This window comes from Mus caroli, chromosome 3 (genome assembly GCF_900094665.2).
Source record: "Mus caroli chromosome 3, CAROLI_EIJ_v1.1, whole genome shotgun sequence".
Lineage (NCBI taxonomy): Eukaryota > Metazoa > Chordata > Mammalia > Rodentia > Muridae > Mus > Mus caroli.
This window is the reverse complement of record NC_034572.1, coordinates 31,695,750-31,714,857: the sequence shown is the minus strand read 5'-3', so window position 1 is coordinate 31,714,857 and position 19,108 is coordinate 31,695,750. Positions and strand designations below refer to the sequence as shown.

General features: G+C 35.0%; 1 protein-coding gene across 11 annotated transcripts in view; it reads right to left on the bottom strand.

Annotated features, from left to right (window-relative positions):
* Kiaa1109 (KIAA1109 ortholog) overlaps window positions 1-19,108 on the bottom strand; it is a 191,668-nt gene that overhangs the window by 168,289 nt on the left and 4,271 nt on the right. For all 11 annotated transcript variants that reach the window (XM_029475239.1, XM_021157454.2, XM_029475245.1 and 8 more), the window contains exons 3-8: window positions 16,394-16,520; window positions 12,204-12,320; window positions 10,972-11,050; window positions 9,778-9,842; window positions 1,829-2,015; window positions 21-102 (exon numbers count right to left, since the gene is read on the bottom strand). In XM_029475239.1, the coding sequence (XP_029331099.1) occupies window positions 21-102; window positions 1,829-2,015; window positions 9,778-9,842; window positions 10,972-11,050; window positions 12,204-12,320; window positions 16,394-16,490 (627 nt within the window). In that variant the 5' untranslated portion in view covers window positions 16,491-16,520. The remainder of the gene's footprint in view (window positions 1-20; window positions 103-1,828; window positions 2,016-9,777; window positions 9,843-10,971; window positions 11,051-12,203; window positions 12,321-16,393; window positions 16,521-19,108) is intronic.

The following is a 19,108-nucleotide window of genomic DNA, read 5'->3' as shown; positions in this document are numbered from 1 at the left end:
ACCCAACATAATTTACTTACTGTGCTCACATTGACCTTAATGACTGGGATAAGTGATCTCCATGAAGATGTGGGGTCTTGAGATTCTGTTTTTACTTTAACTCTGATGAGAAAAATAAAACTGACATGAAGAAAATCTTAAATACCTAAGAGTACAAAATTAAACTACCTCACATCATACATCACTAACGCCAGCTTCATTTTCCAAATACATCTAAAGAGTATTCAAGTAAACAAAACAATAACCATATGAAGACAGCATGATCCCTAAAAGGATTTCTTAGCCTGTACTTTTTCATTCTGGTTTATTTTTGAAGCTGCAGTGAAAAACGACCTTTCTAGAAGAACACTCTAAAGTAGAACATGACATTATTTTTGTACTGTGGCATCACCCTACTTTATAACACAGCTAAGGTATTACAGCAACCAGGTGTCGTATGCCATCAAGATATAAGTCAGGATGGCCTTCATCACCTCTGGCCCCTGGGAACCACAATCCCACCCGGTTTCTCTGAGTTTAAGACTCAGGGGGAGGGAGCCTGTGTTGTTGGCTATCTTTTCTCTACTTATTTTTAAACAATATTTTATTCTTTGGGAGTTTCTTTTTATTTTTTACTTTTTTAAAGAAAGGGTCTCACTATAGCTGATCTAAAACTCACATTTGTATCCATGCCTAGCTGAGTAAAAACAAATTTATTTTTTAAACTCAACATGTAAACAAGATTATATAATATTTGCCTTTCTAGCACTGGCTTGTTTTGTCATATGCATTTTGTTTCAATAACAAGATTTTCTTCTCTTAAAAAAATCAGAATATTTCATACAATGCAACATCTTTCAGATTAAAAAATATAAATAAGAGTGTCTCTAAAATATAACAAGTTAAAATTAAAATGAGCTGCATTTGAAAATAATAGTTTGACAAAAATAATCCTTTTGAATAAAATTTTTAATTTAAGAAACTTTCATTTCACTAGAAAGAGTATATGAGTCATTTCATTTACTAATAACTTTCTAATTATGGCTTATTTTCCAAGACTCAGACTAAATTACTGTGCACTGAACATTATGCTGATTCTGAGTATTATTTTAAGTGCCTTCTTAAAGTTTTATCTGTCTTTCTACAATAGACTTTCTTTTCTCTATTCCTGTTCTGACTCTCAACTTTAACAACATATATATAAACAAAGATAAGTGATAGTAATACACATTTTTATAGCACATAGAGCATATTCTATTTTCCTTTGTAAAATTGTTATATATTTAAGGTACACAGATACAGAAAGATTTCAACATATATTTCCAAAATAACAGATCACAGGGCTGGGGATTAGCAAATGGTAGAATGCTCACTTAGCATGACCAAGGCCCTGGGTAATCTCTAGCACCACAAGAAAGAGAGAGAGAGAGACAGAGAAAAGAGAGAGAGAGAGAGAGAGAAAGAGAGAGAGAGAGAGAGAGAGAGAGAGAGAGACAACAAATCAAAGAAAAATGACATTAGGACAAGAGACCACACATGATTTTCATAAACATAATATTTACCTGTGTACTTCAAATACATAAATATGGTATATATTTACATACACATATTAAAAGATAAAAGGCAAATTAATAATAACTGTCTGAATCTGGAGAAAAGTAATATAGAGAAAAGAAAAGAGACAGGGCTTTTTATATAAACTAATCTTTCATTACTTCAGTTTTTGAACGATTATATAGCTATCTAAAACAAAGAGATTATATTCTGTTTAGGTGAACAATGTTAATGATATTCTACTAAAAAGAGTTTAAACATTAGAAATGTATAAGATTCAAGTATTAAACTGAACCTTTCAATTTTGGACTGCGTTCTTGTTCTCCCATTTTCCCGGGTTTTATCATCATCTTTCTTGGGTGGAATTATAGTTGGTTCCAAACCAAACAATTCTTGAAGGCGTCCATAAAGATCAGACCGATTGTAGACATGAAATTCAAAGTCATTAACTGTGATATATAATCTGGTTTCTGCCTTTGGATCTAAAGATACAAGTTGCAGAAAAAGGAAAAAAAAGAATGAATAAAACAAATAGCAGAATGGAAAGAAAGGATTTAGTCAACTTTCAAGGATTTTAATCACAGTACTTTTTGTCAAAACTTGTTTCACAAAGTAAAACAACCCAACTTATAAGAGAAAGGACATTAGTTTCTATGGAGAAAGTTTCAAGCCATGGTCATATCAACCATATTAGGAGAAACTTACCAAAGATTTCTTTTGTTCTAAAATAAAATGTTACATTTTCTTAACATCTTTGTAACATAGTCTATTTTTTCACTTCCACCTAAATGATCATATTGCACATTCTTTAAAATTGGATAATCAGTTAAAAAAACTTTCATTTTTAAAAATGAGTGAAAAAACATATTAACTTTCATCTTAGTAGTAGATGAAGCTATAAATTTAAACGAGTATCTATCCTTTCTGTAGACATCAAAATGAAATATTGAAAACTATAAGCAAATATAAATTTTTAACTAACAAAATGCACCGCCGTTCAATTTTTTAAAAGAAACAAAGACAAACAAATCATAAACATTTATTTTTAGCATAGTAATCCTATTAGTTCAATCTGGAGGTATTTTCTCATTACTTTCTAGGACAATTAGGTAGAGGGGAACAAATTCAGTCCTTAAAAAAAAAAAAAAAAAAATTCTGGGCTGGTGAGATGGCTCAGTGGGTAAGAGCACCCGACTGCTCTTCCAAAGGTCTGGAGTTCAAATCCCAGCAACCACATGGTGGCTCACAACCATCTGTAATGAGATCTGACTCCCTCTTCTGGACTGTCTGAAGACAGCTACAGTGTACTTACATATAATAAATAAATAAATCTAAAAAAAAAAAAGAAAAAAAAATTCAATGGTACTAAAAATAAAATATATACTAACTCCAAGTACTCCGTGTCCATGAACTGTACTTCCTGTTATTTAAGTAGTTCTCTGACCTTGATTCTCTGCTGTTTCTCCAGGTTTACCATGACTAAGAGCTAAGACAATCTCTATTACATCAACCATTCCTCCATTCCTCCTTACTGTATATCAAATTCTTAAAAGCAGATGATACACAGGCAGTGTTTTATTAATATACATAAAGTACCACAATTCTTGAAATGATTAAGTGAAATTACCCATTTTAAACAAGTGAATCCTGCTTGTGGACGTTGTACATCGTGGTGCGGAGCCTAGTGCGCACCACGATGTACAACGTCCACAAGCAGTTCAAGGATTTTAATCACAGTACTTTTTGTCAAAACTTGTTTCACAAAGTAAAACAACCCAACTTATAAGAGAAAGGACATTAGTTTCTATGGAGAAAGTTTCAAGCCATGGTCATATCAACCATATAAGAGGAAATTACCAAAGAATTCCTTTGTTCTAAAATAAAATGTTACATTTTCTTAACATCTTTGTAACATAGTCTATTTTTTCACTTCCACCTAAATGATCATATTGCACATTCTTTAAAATTGGATAATCAGTTAAAAAAACTTTCATTTTTAAAAACTGCTTGTGGACGTTGTACATCGTGGTGCGCACTAGGCTCCGCACCACGATGTACAACGTCCACAAGCAGTAGCATGCAAAATATTCATAAGGTTCTCTCCTTTCAATGAAGCTGATATTATAACATACCTGCATTAAGGTACTAAAGATGCCAAGGTATAAAGATATATTTATTAATTTCTAAATATATTTAATAACCCTCTTAAATTCTAAGTACACAATATCAAACACTGCAAGATCCCCTAATTCCTTCTTCCAATGTGCTGTTTTTTCACACTGTTCATTACTGCCTCTCCTATTAGAAGAAAATGCTTGCTCATTAAGCCTACCATAGTATCGCAGGCATCTATTATATGCCCAAAAGATAGGAAGGCTGCTTGTGGACGTTGTACATCGTGGTGCGCACTAGGCTCCGCACCACGATGTACAACGTCCACAAGCAGAAAAGAAAAGAAAAGAAAGAGAGAGAGAGAGAGAGAAAGCAAGCAAGCAGAGTATCTTCCTAATAAGTCATACTTCTAGAAAAACAAAAATCTACAATGAGATCTTATGCTGTTTAAATATTTATTTATAATAAAGTAGAATGTTTATAATCTCACATGAAGCAGTACAAGTAGAAATTATTATACAATTTTTCAAGTCATAAACGACTCAACTCAAAACTTACTAAGATACTTGCCTTCATACTTAATTAACCTAGCAGTTTAGTAATGACTCTTTAGCCCAAATGTCCTGCGCATTAGGTTTATGCAATAAAGGCAATGAGGATTTGTCCCTAATGGGATCAGCAGTAATGACTAAACAAATGAGGACTGCATAAAATGAAGCAGGTTTACCCTCAACTTCATCTCTAGCATGCAAAATATTCATAAGGTTCTCTCCTTTCAATGAAGCTGATATTATAACATACCTGCATTAAGGTACTAAAGATGCCAAGGTATAAAGATATATTTATTAATTTCTAAATATATTTAATAACCCTCTTAAATTCTAAGTACACAATATCAAACACTGCAAGATCCCCTAATTCCTTCTTCCAATGTGCTGTTTTTTCACACTGTTCATTACTGCCTCTCCTATTAGAAGAAAATGCTTGCTCATTAAGCCTACCATAGTATCGCAGGCATCTACTATATGCCCAAAAGATAGGAAGGAACCCAATTCATACTTGAATCACTGTACAAAAATAGTAATGGGTCTAAATTTTAAATAAGATTGAATAAAATTTAGATCATACTGAACAATTACCAGCCTAGAGATTATCTTTTCCTTCTAAAAATCACTTTTGAGAAGTATTAAATAGCAAGTTTTTAAAGTTTGCAAAAGCATGTTTTTACCTTTTTTTTTTTAAAGAAACATTTAGCTAAGTTCATGTCCTTCTTTTTTCTGTGTCCTAGTGTTTCTATTTGTCTTGCCTGCACTGACAATATTTCAGCCAGAGTGCTAACAGTATATCAAATTTCTAAGCCTAATTGGTTGGTTGATATCCATGTAGTTCTTCAGGGTTTCTGTCATTATTTTCTATCATTGTCACCAGCCTGCTATAATTCTCTGAAGTGGAAGTTGTTGGATATATCATGTGATGCAGACTCATGTGGTGTTTTGCTAAGACAGACACACAGGTATTTTGTTAAGACAGATTCATATGGTATTTTGCTCAGGCAAGACCCACAGGAGAATACATGATATTTGGAGAAAGTATAAATAGGACTCAACACGGAGTGATGGCAAGCCTGTATACCTAGCTTTGTGTTGGTCTAGCATCTTCATCTTTGCTGATCTTTGCTTTGTTGAAAGAGGCACAACAGAAAACTCCTGGAATCCTGGTGGGTCCTGGTCACTCCCTGACTCATACCTATTTGGCCAAGGCCTAGAAGTTTTTGTTGGATCATGCCACTGCTGCTAATTTGTGTTTGGTATCCTGGCACTACTAAACTGGACTGCTGGTATTCTGACAAATAGAATCACCCTAAGGAACTACTTTTAAACAGATCTACATCCCCTTATCCTATTTACCATCTCTTTTCCACATTTTCTTTTTTGATGGTGGGTTAGAAGGGCAGGGGCACTGAAGCATTTTAGAAACCTTATTAAAAGTAGGTTTTTAAAAATCTAAGCCTAAAATTCCCAGAAGTACTCTATAGAGCAAAACTCATTCCTCCATCCTTCATCCCTACCCCAATACATACGTAGAGACACGTGTTGTAAAAGCACACTCATAGACCCAGAGAGACAATGAATAGTATACCTATTAAAGAAATAGATACACAAAGATGTATATCACAGGTGTGCTCATATAGAGACTTAGAAGTATGCAAAAACAAGCACCCACAGGCACATACTCCGAGGTCATACACATACACCTACTAAAACAATGACAAATGTCTTTCTACAGACATGTAACTATCTATTGCAAAGAACTAATGTTATAACCTAGAGAATATTTAATACCAAATTCTAAGGCTAAAAAGCATTAAATATGTCTGTCTACCTCCCTCGCTTTTTTCCTTCTCTCTTTTCTCCTTTCTTTCTTTCTTTCTTTCTTTCTTTCTTTCTTTCTTCCTAGAAAGATCATGAACAACCAACAAATTTCAATGTATTAATGGCTAAAATTATTCCAAACAACATTTACAGCAAAAAAATTGTGGACCTGAACACCATTCTTTTCTTCCAATCAAACAATTGTAATGAAAATCTTGGTCCTATGAAGAGACTGTCTTTATCTCCTTGGAAGTCTGAAAAGCTTCCACTGTTTTAAGCCCATGCTCCAGCCTGACTTCTAAGTTTTCCATCAAGGAATGCAAACCATCTATACTGAATGGATAATTGTCAAAACACATGAATCTGCCTTTAAGTCAGCAAGAAAGAATATCTCATTTATAAAGTCCTTCTAGAGAATGTAAATACAGTCACTATTATAATATTGTTATAAATAATTACATAATCTACTGAGTGCTTAGATTTTGTCAATGATATGTTCCAGCATATCACCACTCAATGTACTTTACTCTAAAACTCTGATCCCAAATCATGAAAGGATAATACACACAGATTGGACAGTGCATGCTACGTTGCCATTTCACATCTTTTTTTTACTTTTAACAGGTATGGTTATGAGCACATTGCTAATAACATTAACTTCCAAATTAGCGAATTCCTTTAAAAGGTGAGTGGAATATACAGTAAGTTCATAGCTAACATTAACTCTGTAGTGAAAAATGGAATTCTTTCTCTAAGACCCAATGAAGACAAGAATATCCACCCTCACGTCATTTCAAACTTGTAATTCTTTGTCCAAGTAGTAAGTCAAGAGAAATAAATAAGGCATGAATAGAAAAGGAAGACATCAAACTGTTTGCTTGCAACACAATTTTCTAGTTAAAAAAAAATCCTCAATATTCTACCAGAAACTCTTAAAACTGAAAAAGTGAGCTCAGCAAAGTTACAAGATTAAAAATAATCAACATTCAAAAATCATTAACATATGTCCACACTAATACCAAGTTTTCAAGAGAACAATCCCAACAATAGTTACCAAAAATAAAAGTAAAAAGTATTTAAGATTAAATTAACCAAAGGATTTAAAGTTCTAAACACTTAAAACTGTAAAACATGGAGGAAAGACATTGAATGTTAGGAGAAATATATTTCATGTTCATTGGGTTAGAATACTGTAAAATTTTACTAAAGAAAGTGATCTTCAGAGTCAATGAAATCACCTCAAAATTCCAACTTTTTCATAGCTGTGGTGGTTTGAATGAGAATGGCGGCCAGTAGGCTCATAAATGTGAATACCTGGTGACCAGGGAGAGGCACTACTGAAAGAATTAGAAGGTGAACACTGTTGGAGGAAGTATGTCCCTGGCTTTGATGTTTCAAAAGCCCATTCCAAGGCCAGAGTCGCTTTCTTCCTGCTGCCTGCAGATCTGCATGTAGACACCTCAGCTCCTCCTCCAGCACAATGTCTACTGGCATGCTACCATACTCCCTGACACGATGACAATGGACTAAACCTCTGACACTGTAAGCAAACCTCAATTAAATGCTTTCCATTTTAAGTGTTGGTGACGTCACGGAGTCTCTTCACAGCAAGAGAACACCTAACATCAAGATAGCAACTAAATGGAAAATAATCCTAAAGTTCATGTGGCACTAAAGAAGAACCAGAACTGCCAAGGAAATCATGAGCACAAAAACACAGCCTTAAAACCTCACCCCAAATCATGAGGGATAGGCCATGTATTCAATGCTAAACTAGATACAAACTGATGCAAAGGAGAAAAATGGACCACAAAACACAAGAGAATCTAGAAATGAACCCAAGAACTTGGAAAAACAAGGCTCTTTAATAAATGATATCGATAACTATAAATCCATATCAATATCTCATCTCAAAACCATATATAAAAATCAAGTGAAAATAGTTTGAAAGACTTGTGAAGCCCCAGATCATAAAACACCAGGAAAAAATAACAAAAGAATAATAACTAAATATCACCTTGGTCCATGTACTGATATTTAGGCTTGACCCAAAAAAACATAAGCAAAAAAGACCAGTGAGATTATGTCAAAATAAAAATATATTCATAACAAAGGAAATAGTTAACAGAAAATACAAACCATTTGGGGACAAATATCTTCAAACCATACAACTAATAAAAAAAAAAGTCCTCTGATAAAAGTGATACACAGAATATTTAAGAAACTCAAACTACTCCACAGGAAGAAAACAATTGCTTAAGAAATGAACAAGAGAGAGAAGAAAGCAATAACAAGTGGGGAGGGAGAGAGGGAGGGAGGAAGGGACTTGGGAGAGAAAGTGGACAGGGTGGGGGATAGTGGAGGGGGAGAGGGAAATCTGACCTAGTATTAGGTGAGGGCCTGCAGAAAGATTGTAAACAGGCAACCTCAGTAAATAGGAAGTTGGAGGGAACCCCCCCCCCCAATGATCCAGAGACCTGGGGAGGTAAGAGACTCCCAGGACTCCCAGGGAGGGAACTTTGATGAAATGCCCAACAGTAGGGAGAGGGAACTTATAGAGTCCACCCCCATCATGAAGACAGGACATCAAGTGAGGGATGGGGTTGCCATTCCACAGTCACACCTCTAACCCGTAATTGTTTCTATCTGGAAGAATTACAGGGATGGAAATGGAGAGGAGCCTGAGGAAAAGAAGGTCCAGTCATGGGCCCAAAGTGGGATCCAGCTCAAGGGGAGGTCCCAAGACCTGACACTATTACCGAGGCTATGGAGAGTTCACAAAAAGGGACCTAGCATGACTGCCCTCTGAAAGACCCAACAAGCAGCTGAAAGAGTCAGATGCAGATATCTGCACCCAACCAATGGACAGAAGCAGCTGACCCCTGTTGTTGAATTAAGGAAGGCTGAAAGAAGATGAGGAGAAGGGCAATCCTGTAAGGAGGACCAGCAGTCTCAATTAATCTGAGCCTCCAAGATCTCTCAAACACTGGATCACCAAACCGGCAGCAAATACCAACTGATATGAGGCCCCCAACACACATACAGTAGAGGACTTCTGTGTCTGCCTTCATCCAGAGATGATGCACCTAACCCTCAAGAGACTGGAGGTTCCAGGGAGTTTAGAGGTCAAGTGAGGTGGGAGGTGGGGACAGGGTGGGGTGGGGAGGAGGTGTGGGATGTGGAGCAGTCGGAAGGTGGATGGGGAGGGGTGGTGAATGGAATATGGAGACTAAAAAATGAATTACAAATAAAATTAAATTTAAAAAATAAATAAACATATATCCAAAAAAGAAATGAATAAGAGACCTAATTAAAGAAGCCATATGAATGCTAATGAACAAGTAATTAACAGCACTAATCATTTTTGGTATAGCAGCACATACTTATAGTCCAGCTACTAAAGAGGCTGAAACACAGGATCTCTTAAGAGTCCAGGAATTCAAGACAAAGTTGGGTAACATAACAAGTATGAATAAGGAGAAGCTGAAGAGTGTCTTACAAAGATTAGAGTGGTAGGAAGCCCTTTTATTCAGAATATGGTCAGGTCTACATATTCAACAGATGTTAGAAACATAGATAGAGATTGATAATATGACTTGAGTAATACGGTAAAATGAAAAATTAACTTAAGCAAGACATAAAAAACAGCTTTTTAAATGCCGTCACTAAAAACTATAATGTAAAACATTTAAATACATATAAAGGAAATTTCTGACTATATGATTAAATACCTTTCATACATGTAAAAATGAGAACTTACCATGTTGTTTCTGCTTTGGGTTATACATTTTCCACCACCGAAAAATGATGAAACCATCCTGAATCCTGAGGGAAGACAGATTAGAAAAATAAGAAAACAATTTACCTACTCACTTTTTAATACCCAGGTCGGCTTCAAACTTGTTTTAAAGCCAATGATGACTTTATAAACTTCTCTGAGATCGTTCTGCCTCCATTTCCAAGGGTCGGGATTATGGGCGTGGCCTACCACACCTAACTCTACTCAACTCGTTCTTGTTTCATCACCATTCAGTTAAAAAAAGAAAGACTGCCTAATCCAAATTAGAAAAACTTATCTAATTGATAAAAATTGTATAGGCTTATCATGTATAACAAATATAAACTACTCAAACAACCCTTCTAATTAGATAAAACGTAAATAGGTTATATTTACTGTTAAATGAAGTGTTAACAGAAAATTTCATATTTTAATAAACATTTTTAAAGTATAAAGATTATTATTTTAAAAGGCAATCTTTAATTAAAGAGGGTACTAATAAACTCAAAGAAAACTTTCAAAGATAGTCTTTCATATCTAACAATGACCTATAACTTCCTGCCTTAAAAGAATCAACTTTCACTCTCAACTTCATAAATATTATTTTTACTTTGATTTAGAAGTAACTATAAACAAACACAGAAATTGTTTGCAAGTTTTAAATGAGGTATAAACAATGCCAAATCATAGTACGTCTGAATTAGTCCATCATCTCTCTACACCTCACGTTTGGAAAAAAATAAATAAATAAAGTAAACACTTTAATTATGTTGTTTCCTATTATATTCATATTAGTTTTATATTCTTACAGCAAAACTATAGTTGCTAATACATGCTCAATACGTGTATATGCTTACCTTGAATAAGGAGCTAGTTGATAAGAACTACCAATATTTCTAACACATATTTCATGTAACCACCATTGAAATGGCAGGTCCATCAATGGTTTAATTTTTCAGCTACAAATCAAATGCAATTATTCACTTCTATAAACTGCTAGCTAAGAAAAATTTTTCCTAGTCTAAATTAACTAAACCAAATTAACTCATTGGCAAAAATAATTTTTAAACATTACTGAAAAAAACCTTTTATGGCTTATTTGAATGTATAAGTCATATTAGATAAAATCATTTTTATATTTCACATTTGTTTGGGTCTCTTTTCACTTTTCATTACCTAATAGACATGTCTTCTGTAATGTAATATATTTCACGAACCATGACTTTTCCAGAAAGAACAGAGAAAGAGAAAGAACCTGTTACAGAAAAACACAATGATAATTAACTACAGCAATTCTTTTAATGCACAATAGAGGATTAAGAACTTAGACGAATCCTAGCCTTTAATAAATGATTAATCTTTTCCCATTCTCTTCTCCATATACTTGCAATTCTTTTTTTTAACTAATTTTTTAAAGATTTACTTTGTCTATGATTTATTTATTTATTTATTTATTTTATGTCTATGACCACCACTCTCTCAGACACACCAGAAGAGGGCATCAACTCCCATTACAGATAGTTGTGAGCCACCATGTAGTTGCTGGGAATTGAACTCAGGACCTCGGGAAGAGCAATCAGTGCTCTTAACCACTGAGCCATCTCTCCAGCCCCCTTGGAATTCTTATAAATTGCTCATCTTTCTTTCACCAATGAAAACAAAAGGATCAAACCACTACGGACTGAACTACTAAATAGCCATAATATGTAACTACTTCATATGAGTAAATTGTTTAATTATAAACAGCTACTACACATACCCAAAAGGTATCTAATTCATCATCTTTCTCCATTAACCTGTCTGCATCAGTCATTTTCCCTAATTAACAGAAGGTAATTCATATTTCAGAGAAGATTTTCTTGTACTCATTAAGAAGCATTTGAATATGAGGACTGCTGGAGGACTCTATCCAGCCACCTCACTGCCCATTCTGACAAATAACCATTAGGATTCCCAAGGAACCTGGCTTCCTAATACAAATTTCCATCCACTTACAAATTTTCTCCTTAGAGTAAGAAACTGACTACAAGTGACCACAAAATGGAATACACAAAATCATACCAACTTATAGATTTTTAAAGTATCAACCTTATAAAAAAGGGGAAAGCCTATAATGACTATTCAAAGTCAAGGCAGATTCTAAGGAAACTAAGTATTTTAAGTTTCTCAACTATTTCTAGTAAGTACATTTTATTAAGAAAAAAAAAAGGAGCAAATAGGATAAGAATAGGGTAAAAATAACCAAATGGCAGCTCATTTCTGTCTAAGAAATGTTACAGGAAAGGCCACATAGACTGATTACTTCAAACACATAGTGACGTTCTAAAGCTACTATTTGTTTGTAAACTATAAATTTACAATATATTATCGTATAATTACATGGAAGAAATAGTGTTATATACACTTACCAATATGGATATAGCCATGTTTATACAATCTGTTCAGAACCAGTGTTAGAATAAGACCAACATTCCGAGAATTATAGTATGTAAGATAAATAATCCATCCACAAGACAAAATGGTAGCTGTTGAGAGGAAAAACAAAATTTACTATCACATAGTAATCTGTACTCTGACAATACTTGCAATCTTAAAAATCATGGATTGCTTCTTTCTTACATAATTTTGATTTTCCTAGTTACTTGCCAAACAAAAAATTATAATTAAAAAATTTAAAATGTAGGTTCTAATCAGATTAAAGTGGAATGTTTCAAGAACTTGTAGGCATTGTTCCATGCCTCTGCCTTCATTTTTGGTTTAAAAAAAACTAAAATAAGGAGTTCTTCTGACAGGTATCTGCTGTTATGTGTGAAGTGGGGCTTCACCCTTACAGCCTTCAACACTCTTTCTCTGTTCTGCATACCGTTTACTCCCTCTTCTCTGCCCATTGATTCCAAGTTGATCCATCCAATGGTATTCCATAAGTCCTGTGTGTTCTGTTCATACTGTTTTACTATTTCACCTTGATTATTCTCTGAATATTCTAATTCATCTATCATCTCTTCAAGCCCTGGAATTCACTTTTCATTTGATCTATTTATTTTATTGGTGAGACTTTTTCTAAGATTTTTTATTTTTAATTTATTGGCATTTTCATTTCCAAATTTCCAAACCAATTTATTTTCAGCACTTCTAGTGTCTCTAATGAACACCTCTTTCTTATCTATGTATTGAAATCTTAATTTCATTCAATTGTTCATGCTTTTTGAATCTGCTCAGTTTATTCATGTCCTCTCCTTTCACTGAACATCCTTTATTATTCTTTTTTAACTTCCTTGAGATTTCATCTAATTTGCTCTCACTGGAGTCTCTTATTATCTAATTAGGAATTTTCTCTTTTTTTTTATTAGATATTTTCTTTATATACATTTCAAATGCTATCCCAAAAGTTCCCTATAACCTCCCCCCACCCAGGAATTTTCAAATGCATAGCACAACGTTGCTTTTTTATGTTTCTTGCAGGTCTGTGTTGGGATATAAGCATCTGAAATTAGGTCATTTTTAATCACCCACATTTTTTTTTCAATGCAAGTATGTGCACTGTTCAAGTGGAACTAAACTGTAATATGGTTAAGGTGTCATTTTCCCCATTGGACTTGACTCAGCTCTGAGAACAAGTCACTACTGACTGCAAGGCAATCTATTATGAAAACAGAATAATCTTTAATTAACAGCTGTTCCAACCCTAATAATTTTGAATGTGTACAAAACACAGTGTGCAACAAGGCAGTAGTCAGTAACAGTGAAGGGAAAAGCCCAGAACGCAATGCCACCTCCCCCTCCACACAGTCCCAAAGACTTGTTTTCCAATTCTTTGTCCTTTCACTACTGAAGCTACTGTTTTTTCTTCCATCCACGGCTTACTGGGTATCTATGTTCTAACCATGCCCAGTTTATTCCCCAAAGATTCTAACAGCATCTCCATTCCTCTCAGTAATACCCTACCCTGCCCAGCAGAAGCCTGCTGCAAGGAGCCAATAAGGAACAAATGGCTCAGCTCAAGAGACAGGTAAGCTGCTTAAGAGCTGCTGCCACAACAATCAAGTCACTCCAGTTTAGACCTCAGCCGCCGAGGTTTTCAACTTAGAAAAAAATCATTGTTAAAAATTATGAATCAACAATCCCAACTTTTAGATAAGCAGGGCCAGGAAAATGGCTTAGCTGGTAGAGTGCTTGCATGAAGCGCTGAGCTTGGATCTCCAGTACCCCTATAAAAGGCAAGTATGGCACCATGCAGCTGTAAAACAGACCTGGGGAGCTAGAGAGTAGGATCCCCAGAGTTCATCAGCTAACCAGCCTAGTGGAAGCAATGAGCTCCAAGTTTGTTCAAGGACCCTGTCTTGAGATATAAGACAGAAGAGAGACTGAGAAAAGCACCTGATGTCAACTCTAGTCTCCACAAAACACAGACATCACACACACACACACCAACATGTGCATATGCACATACAAAATAAAAAGCAGTAAAACACAGGAATTTTTGTCAAAAGGAACATTAAATAGGCTGCCTTATTCTAAATATCTATAGTAACTGTTATGACAATACCCTACTTTTGAAGAATGTCACTGATTATGGTAGAGCAAATGATAGTCTAATTAGTTATGAATAGTCATCTACAAGATTTATATTTTTAAGACACCTTATTCATAAATACACGAAAGGAAAAATACAAAAAGTAATGAATTGCCCTTTGCTTTTAATGTGTAAGTCTTTCTAGAAAAGGTGAAAGTAATGTGTAGGTTAAGATGTGACCTAACAACATCACAGTAAAATCTTAAGTTTGTTCAAAATTTTGTTGCAGAGTTTTAGAACAGTAAGCAAGTCCTAAGAGAACACCATATTTCTTAAACTGGCACCAGCCACAACAGCTCTGTCAGCTTTGTTACATAAGTACTACAATTTCACCACAAAAACTGTTCTTAGAAAAATTCTCTTTTTATTGCTACTGTCTTATTTTCTTTCCAAAAAATGGAACAAATCTGAAATAAGGAAAAATTCTGCAACTTAATCAAACTCAGGTCATTTCCAATGCTGCTTTTATGAATTTGTATTTCACACTAATATTTGAGTTCTATTTCATACTAATAGTCAGTATTTGTAGGAAATAGAGTAAGCCTGACAGAGATAAATCCTGAAATAAATGTGCACAGTTGACATAAGCACAGCCATGTTGGGAACTATGCCTCAGCCCCATGAGAGTTGCAAGTCTTGCCCAGGTGAAGCTCAGACGAATGCAAAGCTTCCCTCAGGGGTGAGAGTACAGATGACTAACCAGGTACATAACAAGCCAGCAGCTACAGCTTTCCTCCTCCTCTAATACTGATCCACAGCCTGAGACTGCTCTACAGAGACCTCTCACTGAGACTAGCCAGCCCCTCCCCTGTGCTGTCCTTAATAAATACACTGAGGTTTTGGGCCCTGAGGCAGTAGGTGCCACTTTATCATACTGTGCTCACCTGACTCCTTCTGCATGTGTGCCTGTCTTCATTTCCTCACCTTACCTCATTAGGATTCTAGGACCCAAGAGTACAGGGCACTGAAAATATTCATTTTCATTTTTGGCTTTCATTAAGAATTTACAGTAGTTTTGTCAAATGGAAAACACAGAACTCAAAGTCTAAACTGTAAATCAATCCTACCTACAAATTATGAAACATCATTATTCCTTCGGTATATGTGTCACTTCCATCCATACTCCTGCCTTATAGCATATGGCATCAAATCATGAAAGAGGCAAAAGCATGCACGCAGGGAAAGGAGCTATGTAATCCATGTACCTTATTTAAGGTCCATGGACCACAGTGGTCCAACAGATTAAAATGGAAAAAATTAAAGTCTATCTTCATAAAAGTGCTTTGTGTGTTGAAACAACACATGCAAACTTCCTATTGTATTCAGTATAGCAAAGATGTGGAAGCGTATCAGGTATGTCTGCTTTTCCTTTCTACCCTCCCTATTTTCCCTTCTACACTTCAAGTTTCTATTCAACGTAAACAGCACAATTTCATGTCAATTTGTGCACAGTAACAGCCTCTTTTCACTAGTATTATTTTTCCACCTTTTCTTCTTCATAATCAGTTAGCCACTCATTCACTCATTTCCTCCCTTCCCTTCTCTAACATTTAGTTATGCACTGTTTGAATGAACTATGTGTATACCTAGAAAACTTCTAGACCATTATATTAAAAAAGGTATAAATAGCATATAAATAGCACTGCCATTTTCCCCCAACTGAGAAGAAAATAAAGTATTAAATATATGTTGTTTCACTATAAAATGTTTACCGTGGACATTTATTACACTTATAATAAAAATGTTTGTGTATGTGTGGAGCAGGGATGGGGAAGGTAATTTAAAACATGCAAAATAAGCTAAAGACAATCAATGTTTTTTCTCCCCCACCTCTCTTAAGACATATAACTAGGCAGCCTAAGGGGGAAAAATACAGAGCAGTTTCCAGAGCAAATATTCAAACGACATACACAAACTCCCTTTCCTAAAGATAAATGGATGCTGCTATAGCACTCCAGCTTCAGTCAACCACTGCCTAAAATCTGGCCGTTGTTAATACATGCAGAAAATACACATTCTACTTACCGACAAGAAGCCAAACAACATTGGAATTGTGCTCTGTAAGAAAATCTTCTAATTGAGTGATACTGGGGACAATGCTGTCATTCTTCCTTTGATCCATCACTGGTGTTATTCCAGAACATCTAAAGGCCTAAAAGAGATTAACAAACTTGAAATCAAAGATTCTTAAAACTGCAACAAAAAATCATGTAAAGGGATAAAAGGTGAATTAACAAGGCTTGATAAGTTGCCTTCTACTTCTTTCACTGGGAATGCAAGTAAACAACCAATGAAATGTGTACATATTTCTATCTAAATAGAAGGTCATGGTCCACATTAGTAATATATTGATTTTATCATTCAGGGCAGGCAAATCTCTGGGAGTTCAAGGCAAGCCTCATTTACAGAGAGTTCCAGAGTAGCCAGAATTACATAGAGATACCCTGTCTCAAGAAAAAAAAAAAAAAAAGTAGTTACTAAGAGAAGCATGGTCACTATTAAAGCTCAAAGCCTATTTTAATATGGAATATTAAGCATCTACATAATTACTCATCTAGATTTTCTCCAAAAGTTGCCACTTAATATCTATATATTAAATTAAATACGTCTTCATAAGCTCCATCACTTCTCTGTATTTTCCAATATTTCACAAGATTTCCAAGTCAAGTTTAGTCTAGGTAGTTTGTGAATAGTTAAATGACCTTTTGCTTTCAGATGTTCAGGATAAATTATAATAAAATGTCAAACTATGAGCAGATGTAGCCAATTGTGTAGATAAATATGTATATATACACATGATGGTTTGAATAAGATAGCCCCATAGGCTCACATATTTGAACGGTTAGTCAGCAAGGAGTGGGACTGCTTGACAGGATTAGAAAGATTAGGAGGTATGGCCTTTACGAAGTGTGTCACTGAGGGTGGGCTTTGAGATTTCAAAAGCCCATGCCAGTGTCTGGCTGTCTCTCTCTGTCTCTCTGTCTCTCTGTCTCCTCTCTTCCCCCACCCCCTCTCTGTACATCAGGATAAAACTCTCAACTACTTCTCCATTATGATGATGACAAACTAAATCTCTGATACTGTAATCAAGCACCCAATTAAATGATTTCTTTTATAAGAATTACTTTAGTCACAGTGTCTTTTAATAGCAACATTAGGTGTCTTGGGTGTTGCCTAAGACAATATTCATATTCACACAAGTAACGTAATTATGATTATTCTATATATAAAGAATGAATAAAAATAAAGTTCTTATACTCTAATTGAAAGACAAGACAGGTATGTCCTTTTAAATACAGTGTTCACACAACTAACCCAGCTCACTTACAGCAAAAAGAATCCAGTAATAATCCAATTTTTTAAAAAATTCAAAGAAAAGTGGAGAAAAGAATCATAAAGAGAACTGCATTGTTAATATTCCTTTGACCAAGTAGCACAGGTAAGTCTGGGGAAAAAATGACAGTAAATCTTTTCAAAACGGACAAAGAATGATGAAGATAACTTTTTCACTGAAATTCAAGAACTATGACTTGTTAACTTTCTAAATATATTTTGATTTGTTCAGCACAACACTCACTTTGAGGATGACAACAAATCATAATTTTCCAAGTGTGCACTCTGCATGTGTGTGTGTGTGTTGTGTGTAATATTAGCATAGCATAAAGAGGTTAACATCTCTTAAAGTAAAATGAGGGGGTGTAGAACAATAGACAGTGAGCATGCTGTCAAACAGCCGAAAAGCTAGAGAAAGTAATGGGAAAAGGGTTTTTACATTTACATTTTTCCCACTGTCTACAAACTGAGTAAGACATGTTGTTACATCTCTCAAGGCACTGCAAAACCTGTCACCAGCTTAAATTTTAGAAGGAAGGGATCACTTTACAACACATGAATATTCTATTCTCTTTCACTCTTTTTTGTTTAACAATTTTTTAATCTAAATAGGAGACACACACTTTGAAAAGACCCATAGTCAAAAAAATACAAATATGTGAGAACGCAGAATTGACACCAAAAAAGAAAAGAGGCCAGGAACATACACAGCCATAGTGACTCCAGTAACACAGTAACATGATGTTAATGTAATTACTCCTATAGTCTTACTTCCTCCGGTAGCTAAGCCTAGAGGAGCCTGAATTTAAGGCTAGTAAAATGCATCTCAAAAAAAAAAAAAAAAAATAGGTACAAATAAATATCCACATATTTTATAATGAATTACATGTGATAAAATGCCATGTGCCTATTTATGCTAATTTTTATCATCTTAGAAATGTCAAATGATTATATAGTTAAGGAGACAGGGTTTACTACTGACATTAATTGAGAGATATGTTCTGGCATTCAAATCTCCACATAAAAGATACTTTGTTTCTAATGAAACCCTAGAAATAGTGACCCATCCACAAAAGAACACAGAATCCCCATACACAATCGCCACCATCTTCCATTGTAACAACTCATGATCCTTATCAAAGGAATGAAGGAAGAGGGGTTGAGGCTGAGAAGCTTAAGTCTGCAGGATCAGTATCTATCAGCATTCTCCTCAATACAAGATCAATGCAAAACATCTAAGAAAAGTCATCAGACAAAAACCTAATGCTAAAACACCTCGGGCGTGGTGGCGCACGCCTTTGATCCCAGCACTCAGGAGGCAGAGGCAGGTGGATTTCTGAGTTCGAGGCCAGCCTGGTCTACAAAGTGAGTTCCAGGACAGCCAGGGCTACACAGAGAAACCCTGTC